Genomic DNA, 16,249 nt, shown 5'->3' on the forward strand with positions numbered 1-16,249 from the left:
CTTTCTTGTTTTCTAATACATACATTCAATGCTATAAATTTCTCTGTAAGTACTGCTTTCCCTGCATCCCAGAAATTTTAAGCTGTATATTCATTTATATTTACTTCAAAATATTTTAAAATTTCTCTAGCAATTTCTTCTTTGATCCATGTGTTATTTAGAAGTGTGTTGTTTAATCTCCAAGTATTCTGGGATTTTCCAGCTATTTTTGTGTTACTGATTTCTAGTTTAATTCTATTCTTTTAAAATTTAAAGGTGTGTTTTATAGTCCCAAATGTGATCTACATTGGTGTATGTGCTGTGGGTTTATTTATAAGACACTAACAAAAATCCTTTATATCCATATCTTTATTTGAACAATTTTCTATAATATCTAGGAGAATACAGCATTAATGATGCACATTTACTAAGTACAACATTAGAGAACTACAAATTTAGAGCATAAATGGCAATCTGATATTGTTTTGGTTTAGGTGATATCTGGTGAAAACCCATGTTTCAAAGGCTTTTGTTGATATGAGGTGTATTATTAACTTATTCTTTAAAATTCCATGTGAGATATGCTGGGGTAGGTTTAGTTTAAAACTAGTATTGGTTGATAATGCATTTCACTTCTCAGTACTTTTGCTTTTTAATGGATGAATATTTTACCTAAGAACTTTTCAAACATTAACTATATCATGTTTTTCTATGTAGATCAGAGTAGAATTTCTTTTCCAGATCCAACAAGGGAAAACATTTGAAAAACTGCAATGTTCAATGTCATTGTAGTTAAAAGGCATATCCATTTCACAGTAAGTTAACAATTAAAGTTAGGAATCAAAATACAATATATTAAATGTCATAAGCTCATTTCTGTGCAACACTGTTAGAGCAATTTAAATTTTCCAAGGACACATGAAAATCAACCTAACTCCAGCGTTCCACAAAAATACATAACTAGGAATCATAAATTATAACACACATACCCACATTTAAAGGAAAAATTCAGCATATGTTGGATAAAATTAAATGGCTCAAGTGATGTAGACAGCCTGAAATGTTGACCAAGTTTTTATAACACATAATGACAATAAGATATTTAAAACTACTGACTCTGAAAAATGCCATGAAAATGTACTGACCTACCAAGCATTGAATTGTACATACCAGATTCAACTCAAAAAATATTTTTCTTTCAACTATTTCAAGAAACATTACAATACTAAGGAAATGTTAGTCATTTTCAGACATCTTAATGAATCTAATAACACCCATTAAATTGAGCTAATGAACATTTTAGCTAGACCAAATTATAAAATTTTAAAAAAATGTATAAAATGCATTTTGGCAGATATTTTACATAGTGCTTTTCAGTTCCTGATCTATTGAGAAATCTACTGTAACCTCAGGTTCACTTGATTTAGGGTAATACTGAACACAATGAATTAGAATTTATAGCACTCTTTCCTATTTTCACTCCATCTTTGATATGGGTAAAGGGTTCTCAGAAATTTTTTTAATGAATGTCCATGGAAGATTTTCAGTTATACCTTTTAGCTTTACTAAGCATAGGTCAGTTCAGTGGAAAACAAGCCATTTAAATATTACCAAGAATCTAACTTCTCTCTATATTTCTTCCATATATTCATTTGCTTAGTTGTAACACAGAGCCCCCTAACCTCAGGAAACACTGTCTCAGACCACATTTCATTGGATCTGAGATCGCTGCTGCCTCACAGTTCTAATACCTGTTTGGAAATGAGAGAAAAGAAAGGAAGGAGAAGTAACAAGAGGGGAGGGTCATGCAGAAAGGGAACGAAGGAAGAAAGAGGCCACACCCACCCAAACCCTCACAACACCTTGAGAAACAGGACAGGATATCCTTTCCAGGCAAGACATCCCCTTACAGAGGAGAAGTTCCAGAGAACTTAAGGCAGCTCGAGGAGGGAAGGGAGCAGGGGTTAAGGCGGCCCTCACAGCACAGCCTGAGAAGAAATCACAATGCACTTACCCATACACAGAGCCTCTCTAACACACATGCACACAGCACACCTCTTGGCTCCAAAGCCAACACTGGAAGCATGCACACACCGTCATGTTCAAATACACACTGACTTATGTATGGCCTGCCTGGGAGACAGCCCTCAGAAGGGACCCAGGGGCTTGGCCTGCAGCTGCAGGTTCTCAGGCTGCACAGCTCACCTGGTGGCTCTGACAGTGACTCTGAGGGCTGTCTGTTGAGAGCGACCTTCCTCTTTCCTTTTGGGAGGCTCTCACCGCTTCTTGTCAGGCTGGGAGTGCTTGCTACTAATTAATGACCAAAACAAGAGTACTGTACCCTCCAGGGGGGCACTGATTCATTACAAAAGCCAAACCTAGTTATAGCAGGGAACTACAGCAAAGAGGAAACCACAAGGCGCCCCATCTGATTAGCACCAAGAACTTGGTACTCATCGTGTCCTCACCTCCCATATGCCAGTTGCCAACTCTGATAAGGAAAAGGAGCACCTCTTGCTGGACTGGGGCACCCCACAGGTACCAGGGGGAACAGAATGGAACTTCAGGCTCTCTAAAGTCTGCTGCCCCGCATGTGCCCTCAGTGCCACTGCTGCATATGGGAAGACAGCACAGCTGGAGGGCTGAGTGACTTCAGGCAAGTCACTGCCCTTATCTCTCTCTCAAATTATCATCAGCTAAGGACTGTAGTACCTGCCCTTCTACCTTCTCGGGCTGCTGTGAGGACACAATGAGGTAACAGAGAAAGGCTGAAGTGAAGCATAGCCAGACACAAGGTACTGTCTCTACATTACCTTTCACCAGGAGAACTGAAGGGCTACACATGACATTTTGCTTTCTGTTTTATTCTAAACAGTTGAAGATACTTAAGACTCTGTGTGTGCGTGGAAGAAATAGGGAGGGGGAGAGAGGGAGAGAGAGAGAGAGAGAGAGAGAGAGAGAGAGAGAATATGAGGACATCTCAGGATGGTGCCAGATGCCCTTTTACCTAGGGTTCCCAGGGAAGTCATTTCTCACAACAATCACTGTACTGAAATTCTAATAAAATATTTTCACGGCCTCCGCCACTGTTATTAAAAGATTTGATCTATATTATACATAATCACTTACCCAGAAAGAGACAACTCTCAATTATCTATTAAAATGAAGGAAATAATAAAGTAAATGACAAAAATTGACCCAAATCCCCAAATCTCCTATCAGTTGGCTTTGGAATATATATTGTTGTACTTTTGCAATTAATGAAAGAAGTGTCAGGTGCATTTTCACAACTTCCAAAGGAATCATGAAGCTACACTTCATGGAGTTTACCCCATACTCATCTTTCCCCTTCATTATAGTTACTCTCAGGCAGAGCAAAGCCTTAACCTAAGAAAAGCTACAAGAAGGGAAACTGCTTCTAATTTTTCAGCTTTGCTTTCCAAGGTGTGAGCTGAGTTCCTCTGTACAGTGAGTGGGGAGGAGACTATTGAGAAGGGGCTATTAAAACAATGAACTGTTGCTTTCTCAAATAATTCTTTCTTTGAATTCCTATTGTATGTCATAGAGGAATTATGAAAAAGCAAATTAGTGATAATGCTAAAGATCGTACTGCAGAGAAGTGAGAACAGCAAGAATTCATGCAAAGATTGGCCTGAAGGGAAGCCCCCAGGCAGGCCAGTGGGGCAACTGAGGACTGCCTTCACCCACAGCCTTCAAAAGAGTCAGAGCAGGTGAGTAGACAGGCGATGGGACACAGGATGTGGCTGAAGGAAGGGACAGAGTGAGTAGATAATGAGTGGGTGGGCGGAGTGGAGGGCTGGTGCAGGTGTGTCTGAAGCTGGGTGAGAAAGTGTGGGTGGACAAAGGGAAAGGGGAGCAGTCCTCAGAGGCCAAGGATACTCACAGTCAGAAGAATATTTCTGCATCCTCAAGAAGTAGGACACAGAATGACTTATCAGGACTCGGGGTTCCCTGGTTGTAAGATATTTCTGTTATGACTAAAGATCTTCAGACCACTAAGATAAATTAATTCAGATCCGCTTCTGGGGTTCTAGATAGGCCTTGGAGGAAGTTGGAGCCCTGAAATATCATAATCTTTGTGTGGCCATCCCTGAACAGGAGAGACTCTGGCCCAGGTGCGGAACAGAGGCTCCAGCACTTTGCAGCAGAAAGATGGAAGACAGGAGAGAGAGAAAGGCCCAGACAAGACATGCTTCAGGATATGAGCTGTCTGAAGGAAAGATAAAGGGCTGCAGTGGCAGTGGAAGCTAGAGCGTGATCCTGAAGACCTGACAAGACTCAGGGTGTGTACAGGACATGCCACACAGGACTGAGCTGGGAAAGGGCCCGGGAGGATTTCTAGGTCTGAGGAGGAGAGCCTACAACCACGGTGGCAATTTTTTTTTTTTTTTTTTTTTTTTTTGGTGGTACGCGGGCCTCTCACTGTTGTGGCCTCTCCCGTTGCGTAGCACAGGCTCTGGACGCGTAGGCCCAGTGGCCGTGGCTCACGGGTCCAGCCGCTCCGCAGCATGTGGGATCTTCCCGGACCGGGGCACGAACCCGTGTCCCCTGCATCGGCAGGCGGACTCTCAACCACTGCGCCACCAGGGAAGCCCGCGGTGGCATTTTTTGGAGCATCTCTCCCACCCAAGTCCCATCTATGCTCTTAAGACTCTGACAGATTCAGTACTAACCACGTGGTTTCAACAGTTCATTGAAAAGCACATTGACAACCAGGGAAAATAGAGAGAATCGGATTGAGTTAGTATTTTTCTTGGTTTTGCAAATGAATAAATGTATCCAAACTGAATACAGCAGTACACAATTCAATAAAAACTACCTAAACTCATTAACTTTGAAAAAGCGTGTACATAAATCATGTACATTTAAGAAAGATTACAGCTATACAAACCTGTGATTTTACATTTTATTAATCCCTCAAAATTAACAGGCACCAAACACTAGTCTTTCCATTAGAGGGTAACCTTACTGAGTACCTGCAGCTCACTTCTCTGTGGTTCAGGTATGGTGAGGAGAGAACTTCAGATGTGGAAGGGACCTTAAGAACCAGCTGTCTAACACCCTCACTGAATAAATGAGGAATTTGAGGCCCAAATAAGTTAACAGACAGAATTTATCTTTTAATAGCAATATTTATCACTGATTTGAAAATGTTTTACTTGCATTTATAATATTGCACATATTTTAATAAGATGTCTTTTTTTATAGATCATCTAATAGTTAATTTATATAAACCTATGATTGTAATTCAGAACCAGAGTTTCTAAAGAAAGCTAAGAATTTGCTTTTGCACAACCTGAAACATTTATTGTATAAGATTTGTAGGAAAAATGGAGACTATGTTTAATTAGAATTTCAGAATGAAAACATATAGAACCTGGGTCTTATTAAACCAAATCCTCTGTAAAATTCAGCAATCTCCTTATATTTTTATATAGGTCAATGTATTTCTAATATGATGCTCTTTAAAGTATCTAGTGGTATTGAGAACATTTATAGAAGTTGCAAAGCCTAAAAAATGGAATCATAACTTATTACATACTTTCTTTTGCATAATTTATAAAATAATTAAGATTTCAAGACCTAAATCATGAATATTCTCACAATCCTCTCTAGATATTGACTGACATTAATTCTTAATAAATTAAGAAGAAAGAAAACCTGTCAAGGTTGAAAATATGCACTGCAGGAAGCAGATCTGATAACTAAAAACAGGTCACTTCACAGAACACTGTACCCTGATGTGATATGCGCCCGGGGAAAATTAATGAGCACATCAATGTAACACATCCTGAGTAAAGGATATCAACAACAGCCACTTTGCCTAATCCTATCCCTAAATGTCAAACATTGTGTCATATTACTACATGACTTCCCAGTGTCTGCTACTTGTGCAGGTGAATCTGTAGCTATGTGCACATAATCCAGTTAAAACTGACCTGATTGAACTGTAAACAGAGTTGATAAAAGAGAAGCTTATTGTTGTAGTGCCTAATATGAATATCGCTTACATCTTAAAGAACATAGTATGTAGCAGCAATTTAAAATGCTCAGTAAACTATGGTACAAATGGACTTCCATGCTCTATAGCAAACCAACATTCTCTTAATATCTCTACATCATAGTGACACATAGAAGGGAGCTACTTGGCCAGTTACTTTACATATTGCCAGTTTATTTCTTTGTTCCAGTTGGACAGTAGCAACATAATTGATTCCTAAACTGGTATGATATGTACTCAGTGGTGATTTTTCTTTCAATTCTTCTGGTTAGCACACAGGAGGTTCCTTATTGGTACCTTTCTAACAACAGCTCATATTCATATCTGGAATTTAGGTTTTTGATATCATTTAGATGCAGTGATAAGGATTTAAAATAAATGCTGGCAGCTGAAGACACATTTTTTTCCTTCCTTCCATCATTCACCTGCATGTCAACTGCAGATACCTAACTGATCAAGGATGAGTGTTGTTATAAAGGTAACACAGCACAAAGGAGCCTATCTTTCTTTCCAAGATGATGAAAAGTATTCTAGGGGGAGTTCCAGTCAATAACCCCTTGTTTGGGAGATAATAAGTACTATCTCTTTTAAAATGTGTTCTCAGTAGCTCACTTGAAATAATGGGTTATTTCAGGCAAGTATTGTATTGTCAATATTTTCCTTGATATCACTTTCAGACCCGTGATATGAATCCCAGGCCCAGGCTGGCTGGAATCTGGATGGTTTCTAGTGCAAGGGAAGATGGGTTAAAAGGAAAGGTGACAGGAAAGATGTGTTTAGCATCCATGAGCAGCTGAGGAGAGTCTTTCCTGTCTCGTAAACGCATCTGAGAAGATTAAAAAAAGAAAAACAAAAAAACAGAGCATCAATTCTTTGAATCTATAAAGATTTTTTTTGACAAAATACTACCAAAAATCCTCAACTAATGAAGAATATTTATATTTGTTTTAAAATCACTTCATTTTTCCAATAAGGTGTTATCAAGAAAGTTAATGCACTATAAAAATGAGATAAAATAATTATAATAAAAACTGCATTACCCTTCAGTAAATTATAAAATTTCCATTCAAACGACTGTGTTGGTGAATCAAAGCAAAAGAAAGCCTGGGAGATCTTACCTGTATAGTACGAATAAATGACACAGAGACTCTTTCTTCAAACTCATTAACTGGAGTATACAAATTCAACACTTTGACAATCTGGGAGAAATAAAATGATCAAAGTCTTTAGCATATTATCAAATACATACATGCTGGGTACCTGTAATCTGGAAAACTAAAAGGATCTCTGCATACAGTTTTCAGTTCTACTCAGGGCTTGGTTAGGGCAAGAGGGGAGAGGTAGTGGTTCTGAAGGCACATTTACCTTTATTAGTTGAATTTTTAAAATAAGAATGTATTAATGTAATATTTTACACTTTAAGAAGCAACATAAATTTGAAAAAACATGAAAAGTAAAAGTGCTTCCACCTGCATGCTCTCAGTCTCTCAAAGTAACAACAGTTAACAGTATCCTGTGTATTCAGCTAGTTACTTTCTATATGTATTCTATGTGTAATCTATGTAAGATTTCTATGTTTTGAGATAAGTGATGAACATTAAAAAATCCAAGAGTCAGCACAGAAGTAACTAGGCAAAAGAAAAGTGGGTATGTTTATGCCTATGCCTTGCCTCATGCTGTGGCCATTGTTCTCAAATGCCCTTCCCATCTTTTCATTTCCTTAAATTCAATGCACAGCTAAATAAGACTTTCCCTGAATGATCAGTTATTGACACTCAGCACCATTTTGGAATCCCCCCTCTAGCTAATTAGTGCTGAGGGCTTAACTACCTACCAATGGGCCAGCACCAGCCCTGGCCTCCCCTGAGCCCTGTGGCCAGCCATGCTATAAGCTGGCCCTGCCAAAAAATGGGCAGCAGAAACCAAAGGAAGCAGGGCGGGGCAGCCAACCAGGCCAGGGGTCAGCCCTACCCACCACTGAGCCCACAGTAGTTCAGCCCTGCCACAACAGAAGGGCCTACACAGCCCACATAGGGGGTACCCCTAGACATATAGCTCTGGTGACCAGAGGGCAGCATGCTTCTGAGCCCCATAGGATGTTTCCTGCATAAGGCCACTTCTTTAAGATCAGGAACTGTATATGACCTACTTAATACATAGAAAAAAGACAGCAAACTGGGCAAAATGAGAAGACAGAGCAATATGTTCCAAACAAAGGAACGAGACATAACCTCAGAAAAAGTACTAATAGAAGTGGAGATGAGCAATCTCAAGGTTATGATTATAAAGATGCTCGGTGAACTCAGGAGAAGAAGGGATGAATACAGTGAGAACTTCAACAAAGAGTTAGAAAATATAAAGAAGAACCAAAAGAGCTGAAGAATACAACAGTAGACTAAACTATACAGAGGAATGGATCAGTGAGCTGGAAGACAATAGTGGAAATCACTGAAACTGAACAAAAAAAAAGAATGAAAAAAAATGAGGATGGTTTAAGAGACCTCTAGGACAACTTAAGTGCACTAATATTCACATCGTAGGGGTTTCAGAAGGGGAAGACAGAGAGAAAGGGACAGAGAACTTATTTGAAGAAATAATATCTGGGAAAGAAAACAGATATCCAGATCCAGTAAGCACAGAGTCTCAAACAAGGTCAACCCAAAGAGGTCCACACCAAGACAGATTATAATTAAAATGGCAAAAATTTAAGATAAAGAGAAAATCTTAAAAGCATCAAGAGAAAAGCAACTAGTTACATAAAAAGGAACTCCCATAACAACATCAGCAGACTTTTCAGCAGAAATTTTGCAGGCCAGAAGGGTGTGGGGTGATATATTCAAAGTAATGAAAGGAAAAAACCTATAACCAAGAATATTCTACCTGGCAAGGTTATCATTCATATTTGAAGGAAAGATAAAGAGTTTTACAGACAAGCAAAAGCTAAAGGAGTTCAGCACCATCAAACTAGCTTTATGTTTATATTTTTATTTTTTTAATGGGACTTCTCTAAGTGGAAAATAAAAGGCCACAACTAGAAATATGAAAAGGGAGGGAAGAGGGAAGTTTAAGAGATAAAAGCCTACGTCAAGAAACAAGAAAAATCTCAAATAAACAATTTAACCTTATGCCTAAAGGAACTAGAAAAAGAAGAACAAACAAAACCCAAGTTAGTAAAAGGAAAAAAAATCAGAATGGACATGAATGAAATAGAGACTACAAAAACAACAGAATAAAAATCAATGAAACTAAGAGCTGGTCCTTTGAAAAGATAAACAAAATTGATAAACTATTAGCCACATTTATCAAGACAAAAAGAGAGAGGGCCCAAATACATAAAATCAGAAATGAAAGAGAGAAGTTACAACGGACATCACAGAAATACAAAGGATTGTAAGACATTATTATGAATAATTATATGCCAATAAAATGGACAACCTAGAAGAAATGGATAAGTTCCTAGAAATGTACAGTCTCCCAAGACTGAATCAGGAAGAAACAGAAAATATGGACAAATTACAAGTAATTAAATCAGATCAGTAATCAAAAAACTCCCAACAAACAAATGTTTAGGACTAGATGGCTTCACAGGGGAATTCTGCCAAATATAAGAGTTAACACCTGAATCTACCCATCTCAATCTATTCCAAAAGAATAGAAGATAAAGGAAAACTTCTGAACTCATTCTGTGAGTCCACAGCACCCTGATACCAAAACCAGACAAAAATACCACAGAAAAGGAAATTATAGGTCAGTATCACTGATGAACATAGTTGTAGAAATCCTCAACAAAATATTTGCAAATTGAATTTAACAGAACATTAAAAGAATCATACATCACGATCAAGTGGGAATTATCTCAGGGATGCAAGGATTTTACAATAACTACAAAACAATCAATGTGATACACCCCATTAGCAAACTGAAGAATGAAAATCATATGATCATCTCAATAGATGCAGAAAAAGCTTCTGACAAAATTCAACATCCATTTATGATAAAAAATCTCAACAAAGTGGGTATAGAGGGAACATACCTCAACATAATAAAACACATATATGACAAACCCACAGTCAACATCATACTCATGGTAAAACAGTGAAAGCATTTCCTCTAACAAAACAAGGATGCCCATTCTCACCACTTTTATTCAAAATGGTATTGAAAATCTTAGCCACAGAAATTAGACAGGAAAAAAAAAGGTAAAAGGAATCCAAATTGAAATGGAAGAAGTAAAACTGTCACTGTTTGCAGATGACAGGAAACTGTATATAGAAAATCCTAAAGATGCCACCAAGAAACTATTAGAACCAATAAATGAATTCAGTAAAGTTGCAGGATACAAAATTAATATACAGACAACTCTTGCATTTCTATACACTAATAATAAATTATCAAAACACAATCTCATTTATAATTGCACCAAAGAGAATAAAATACCTAGGAATAAATCTAAACAAGGAAGTGAAAGACCTGAACTTGGAAAACTATAAGACATTGATAAAAGAAAGTACAGATGACACAAACAAATCGACAGATATACCAGGCTCATAAAGTGGAAGAATTAAATGGTTAAAATGACCATATTACCCAAGGCAACTACATATTCAATGCAATCTCTATCAAAATACCAAAAGCATTTTTCACAGAACAGAACAAATAGTTCTAAAATTTGTATGGAAACACAAAAAACTGAGTAGCCAAAGCAATCTTGAGAAAGAAGTACTAATACAAAGCTAGAGGTATCATGCTCCCTGATTTCAAACCATACTAAAAAGCTACAGTAGTCAAAACAGTATGGTACTGGCACAAAAACTGACACATAGATTGATGGAAAAGGAAGGAGAACCCAGAAATAAACCTACTCTTTTACGGTCAATTAAGCTACAGTAAGGGAGGCAAGAATATACAATGTGGAAAAGACAGTTTCTTCAGTCAACGGTGTTGTGAAAACTGGACAGCTATATGCAAAAGAATCAAACTAGACCATTTTTTCATATCACTTAGAAAAATAAACTCAAAATGGATTAAGGACTTAAATTTAAGACCTTAAACTCTTAGAAGAAAATACAAGCAGTACATTTTTGACACTGGTCTTAGCAATATTTTTTTGATCTGTCTCCTCAGGCAAGAGAAACAAAAGCAAAAATAAACAAATGGGACCACATCAAACTAAAAAACTTTTGCACAGTGAAAGAAATTATCCACAAAATGAAAAAGCAGCCTACTGAATGGAAGAACATATTTGCAAACAATATATCTAATAAGGGGTTAATATCCAAAATATACAAAGAATTCATACAACTCAAATCAAAAAAACAAATGACCTGATTAAAAAATGGGCAGAGGACCTCGACAGACATTTTTCCAAAGAAGACATACTGATGGCCAACAGGCACATGAAAAAATGCTCAACGTCACTAATCACCAGAGAAATATGAATCAAAACCACAGTGAAGTACTACCTCATACTAGTCAGAACGGCTATTATCAAAAAGACAACAAATAGTAAGTGTCAGTGAGGATGTGGAGAAAAGGGAATCCTCATGCACTGTTGGTGGGAATGTAAATTGGTGCAGCCACTATGGAAAACAGTATGGAGGTTGCTCAAAAAATTGAAAATACAACTATGATACAACCCAGCAATTCCACTTCTGGGTATTTTTCCAAAGACAACAAAAACACTTGTTTGAAAAGATATACGCACCCCTCTGTTCATTGCAGCATTATTTACAATAGCCAAGATATGGAAGCAATCTAAGTGTCTCGACAGACAAATGGATAAAGAAGACTGGTGTACACATACACACACACACAAGAATATCACTTAGCCATAAAAAAGAATGAAATATTGCCATTTGCAACACTATGAATGGACTTTGAAGACATTATGCTAAGTGAAATAAGTCAGACAATGACAAATACTGTAAGAGCTCACTTATATGTGGAATCCAAAAAACAAAACCAAAAAAATGAAACCAAAAAGAAACCAAAAAAAATGAAAATATACTCACAGATACAGAGAACAAATGGGTGGTTGCCAGAGGGGAGGGGCATGGGGTATTAAAATAGGTGAAGGGGATTAAGACGTACAAACCTCCAGTTATAAAATAAATAAATAAGGCATGTGGATGTAATCTACAATACAAGGAATATGGTTAATAATATTGTGATAACTTTGTATGGGGACATATGATTGCTAGACTTATCACGGTTATCATTTTATGATGTATGGAAATGTCAAATCATTGTGTAGTATATCTGAAACTAACATCATATTATACATCAGCTATATTTCAATTAAAAAAACACAATTTGTCTTAAAATAGAGAAGTCTAAAGAATCATTCAATTATTAAATAATATGGAAAATTCTTTTATGGAGTACAAACTCCATAGAATGTGTAGAATGTACACCTCCATGAAAACAGGGACTTTGTTTTGTTCATGGCTTTATCTTAACAGCTAGAACATTATACAGAACAGTGTAGAGAGTGGATAAATAAGTACTGACTATTGAATGTGCAGGACTGTGACTAGTACTGAAATATACTTTGTGGTAAAATCTCCCTTCTTCAAGATCTACAATATTGATATATATCATCTCTGACACAGATGAAGTCAGCTCAGAGACAAAAGCAATAGCTAAAAGCCTTCTTTACTTCCCTAAATGTCACCGTTGATGAATGTTAACTTGTTTTATAATAGGGAAAATCACCTTACCTGGGCAGTAGTTAAAGCATTGCACATAGAACAAATGGCTTCTGCATCATCATCTGTTTTCTTTTTCACTTGCAAAAGCTGAGCAGCCTGAATGAGAGGTTCCAGGGTTTCCTTAGCCCCACTGTTCATCAGATTCTTGTCACGCAGCCATTCTTCTAGTTGACTGACATTGTACCTATGCCAGAAAAAGGGGGGTGATGCAAATTTACTGAATGTTATCATAAATGTCTTAATTTTTCTGTGCATGGTTTTGTCAGGAATTTCAGTTAAATTCTGTTTTTTTAAATCATTAGCTGTGCTTAAAAATTTATCACTATACATAATCAGGAGGTTTATAATCATAATTATATAAGAGTAGGTATAATTCTAGAGACTATAATTCTCTTTAATGGGAGATAGAAATGTAGCCATTATAGCAAGTTATGAAATAAGATGTGCTAAAAACCAAAATAGAACACATAATATGGCTGTGTCCTTATTAAAGAGCCAAGCAGAAAACACTTTATAGCTTCTTACAACTTGAGAGGTGAGAATTGATAATCCTTTAAGTACTCTCTCTTCCTTAAGTCAGACTCCAAGCTAGTAGACATAATAACAAGATCCCCACATAGACCCTGTGCTCCGGCCCTCTTTAGGGAAGAGTCTGGGTGATGGAGGTAGTGGCCTGAGGAAGCTCAGGGATGAAGGCGAGAAGGGCAAGTGGGGGCCATGGGAAGAGACAAAGACCCGAAATATGAAGAGAGACATAGAAACTACACAGATGCGAGGTTTTAAGAGGTGGCCAACCAAGTGATAGTCGTTCGCAAATGAGAGAGATAAATGGACCCACAGTCAGGACTTAGTAATCAGGCAAAGAGGGGCTTCATAGGTATAAACAGAGCTTGCAGAAAAATAAATTCTACGACCTGAGTGGAAAGCATTATCTTCTTACCACTACCTACAGTGTATGTGAGTAATGGAAAATTTGAAAAGAAAGCCAACGCTTCCTAAGATTAACTACAGGCTTTCATAGGAGAAATCCTTTTTCCCCCTCTTGGTGAATTTTCTAGCTGTTTTAAAATAAATTATTTGAAAAAAAATTCCATTATGCTAATAAGGTTATGCTGAGGAGCAGCTGGACAAAATTGAGCACAGCTTTTCTTAAAATAGAGAGGGGCATATTTCAAACATCAGTAAAAGATCTATTAGACATGTTCTTGTTGCCATAGGTACAAAAAGGTATTTTGTCAAAATAAATTTATAAGAGCAATCAAACATTAGCAATCTTCATTATAGCTTGATATTTTGTTATTGTAAAATTAAAACACACACAAAAGGAGAGGAAGAAGCTATCTCATCTTTATGTAGTTTTCATCATCTCCCCACTCCCTCAGATGAATTATCGGGGCTTTCCTGGTGGCGCAGTGGTTAAGAATCCGCCTGCCAATGCAGGGGACACAAGTTTGAGCCCTGGTCCGGGAAGATCCCACATGCCACGGGGCAACTAAGCCTGTGCGTCACAACTACTGAGCCTGTGGTCTAGAGCCCATGAGCCACAACTACTGAGCCCATGTGCCACAACTACTGAGCCTGTGCTCTAGAGCCTGTGAGCCACAACTACTGAGCCCATGTGCCACAACTACTGAAGCCCGCATGCCTAGAGCTCGTGCTCCACAAGAGAATCCACCACAATGAGAAGCCCGCACACCACAATGAAGAATAGCCCCCACAGCAACGAAGACCCAACCTAGCCAAAAATAAATAAATAAAAATAAATAAAGTTCCCTTTAAAAAAAACAAAAAACAAAAATGAGTTATCTCCATACGGAGTAGGGTTCCTAACAAGCAGTGGGTTGCAAGGCATGGCCAGGAGCGATCACGAATGAGAGTGGAGGGTCCAGCCAGACAAGAGGAAGCAGCTCTGTGCCCGGTCTGCCCTTGCTGCTCACCTGGCGGGCAGTGGGGGGTGGGTGGGCAGTGGATATCAGGTACACTAGCCTCACACGAGCCCCGGCAAGCGGTTGGGCAGCATGAAAAGGCCATGGCAGCTGTTGGCGTTCGCTCACCTGATCTGCATGCCTTTACTCCAGGAGCACATGTCCTTCCGTAGGAGGAGGTTGTTCAGTGTGACGGCCCCCACGATGTAGAACATCTGCTTGACCACCTGCTTGATCAGTTCGGGGTCCATGCCGTGCTGACACATGACTGAGTGGAAGGAGTTGAGCTGCCGCAGGATGGAGTCCAGTGTGTAGGTACCCTCATCAGCAATGCTGGAGGTTCGCTTTCTTAGCCCTGTGGGCTTCACCCCAGACACACCCTGAATGGTTTCATGCTCTAGCATTCCGGAGACTGCAAGAGAAGTTCAAGTGTCAGAAAAGAAGATCTGGAAGGAAACGTGTGCACACACACACAAAGACACAGACATACACACATTCAGTTTATGAAAATGATTTGAGTATCAACATAGAGAGAAAAAGAACTCAATAAAAGGTCTTCTGGATTTTAAACTTTAATGAAGGAATAATTCTTAAACTCAAAAAAATAATAATAATTCTTAAATTCAAAAATTTACCATGAAATTAAGAACTCTTAATGGCCCATTTTCTGAAATATGAAGCAGTAGCCTTGTAATAGCACATGTGTGAGGTATCTTGGGAGAGTTTTTGAGAGGGATGTATGGAGCAGTTAGGGAGAAGATAAAAATTCTCCAGTAGGGCTTCCCTGGTGGCGCAGTGGTTGAGAGTCCACCTGCCGATGCAGGGGACACGGGTTCGTGCCCTGGTCTGGGAATATCCCACATGCCGCGGAGCAGCTGGGCCCGTGAGCCACGGCGGCTGAGCCTGCGCGTCCGGAGCCTGTGCTCCACAGCGGGAGAGGCTGCAACAGTGAGAGGCCCACGGACCGCAAAAAAAAAAAAAAAAAAAAAAAAAAAAAAAAAAAAAATTCTCCAGTAATATCGAGCCCCAGAGGCAAACAAATCAAGTAGCAAGAAAGGCAGGAGACCAGGCAGTGGCCTTGGAGAAGACTTGGGAGAGGGCAGTTGTGTGGGGCTAGAGAGCTGGGCCCTTCCTTGCCCTGAGCTTCCCACTACAGTAGGGAGACCTCGGGCTGGCCTTAGCCTCCCAGGACTCAGTCTTCTCATCTGGGGCACTGCTGCTCCCTCTATTACGCTCTTGTAGCATTTGGCTTATGCCTCCTCTAGGATGGTTTTGGGATGCCCACTCCCTGGACTGGAAGCCCCCTTGAGAGCAGGGGCCATTCCTGATTCATTGTTATATGTCCTAGAGCTAAATGCAGCCTCCAAAGAACCTCATACTGACTCAAAACATTTGTTGTTGTAAAATCATTGGGAGACGCAGCTAGTGGCACATCTATAGGTAAAATTTTTTATTTAGCCAATAAAACCAAGCAAAAGTAGAAGAGAATAGACTGAAGCTGACCTTCTCTGCATCTGTGTTACCTCATGCATTTTCGCTGACCTAGGTTGCTTTAAATTCATGACCTTTTAGGCGTCAGCTGAAGAAACCACTGCCATCCCCCATGGCTTCCT

The 16,249-nt window shown here is 38.8% G+C and overlaps 1 protein-coding gene across 4 annotated transcripts in view; it reads right to left on the reverse strand.

Annotated features, from left to right (window-relative positions):
* Positions 1-606: 606 nt before the first annotated feature.
* MYO5A (myosin VA) overlaps positions 607-16,249 on the reverse strand; it is a 200,975-nt gene continuing 185,332 nt past the window's right edge. For all 4 annotated transcript variants that reach the window (XM_082618354.1, XM_082618353.1, XM_082618352.1 and 1 more), the window contains 4 exons: positions 14,766-15,048; positions 12,721-12,895; positions 7,120-7,200; positions 607-6,827 (listed from right to left, as the gene is read on the reverse strand). In XM_082618354.1, the coding sequence (XP_082474480.1) occupies positions 6,675-6,827; positions 7,120-7,200; positions 12,721-12,895; positions 14,766-15,048 (692 nt within the window). In that variant the 3' untranslated portion in view covers positions 607-6,674. The remainder of the gene's footprint in view (positions 6,828-7,119; positions 7,201-12,720; positions 12,896-14,765; positions 15,049-16,249) is intronic.

This window comes from Mesoplodon mirus, assembly GCF_964341445.2.
Source record: "Mesoplodon mirus genome assembly, chromosome: 4".
In the NCBI taxonomy this organism is placed as follows: Eukaryota; Metazoa; Chordata; class Mammalia; order Artiodactyla; family Ziphiidae; genus Mesoplodon; species Mesoplodon mirus.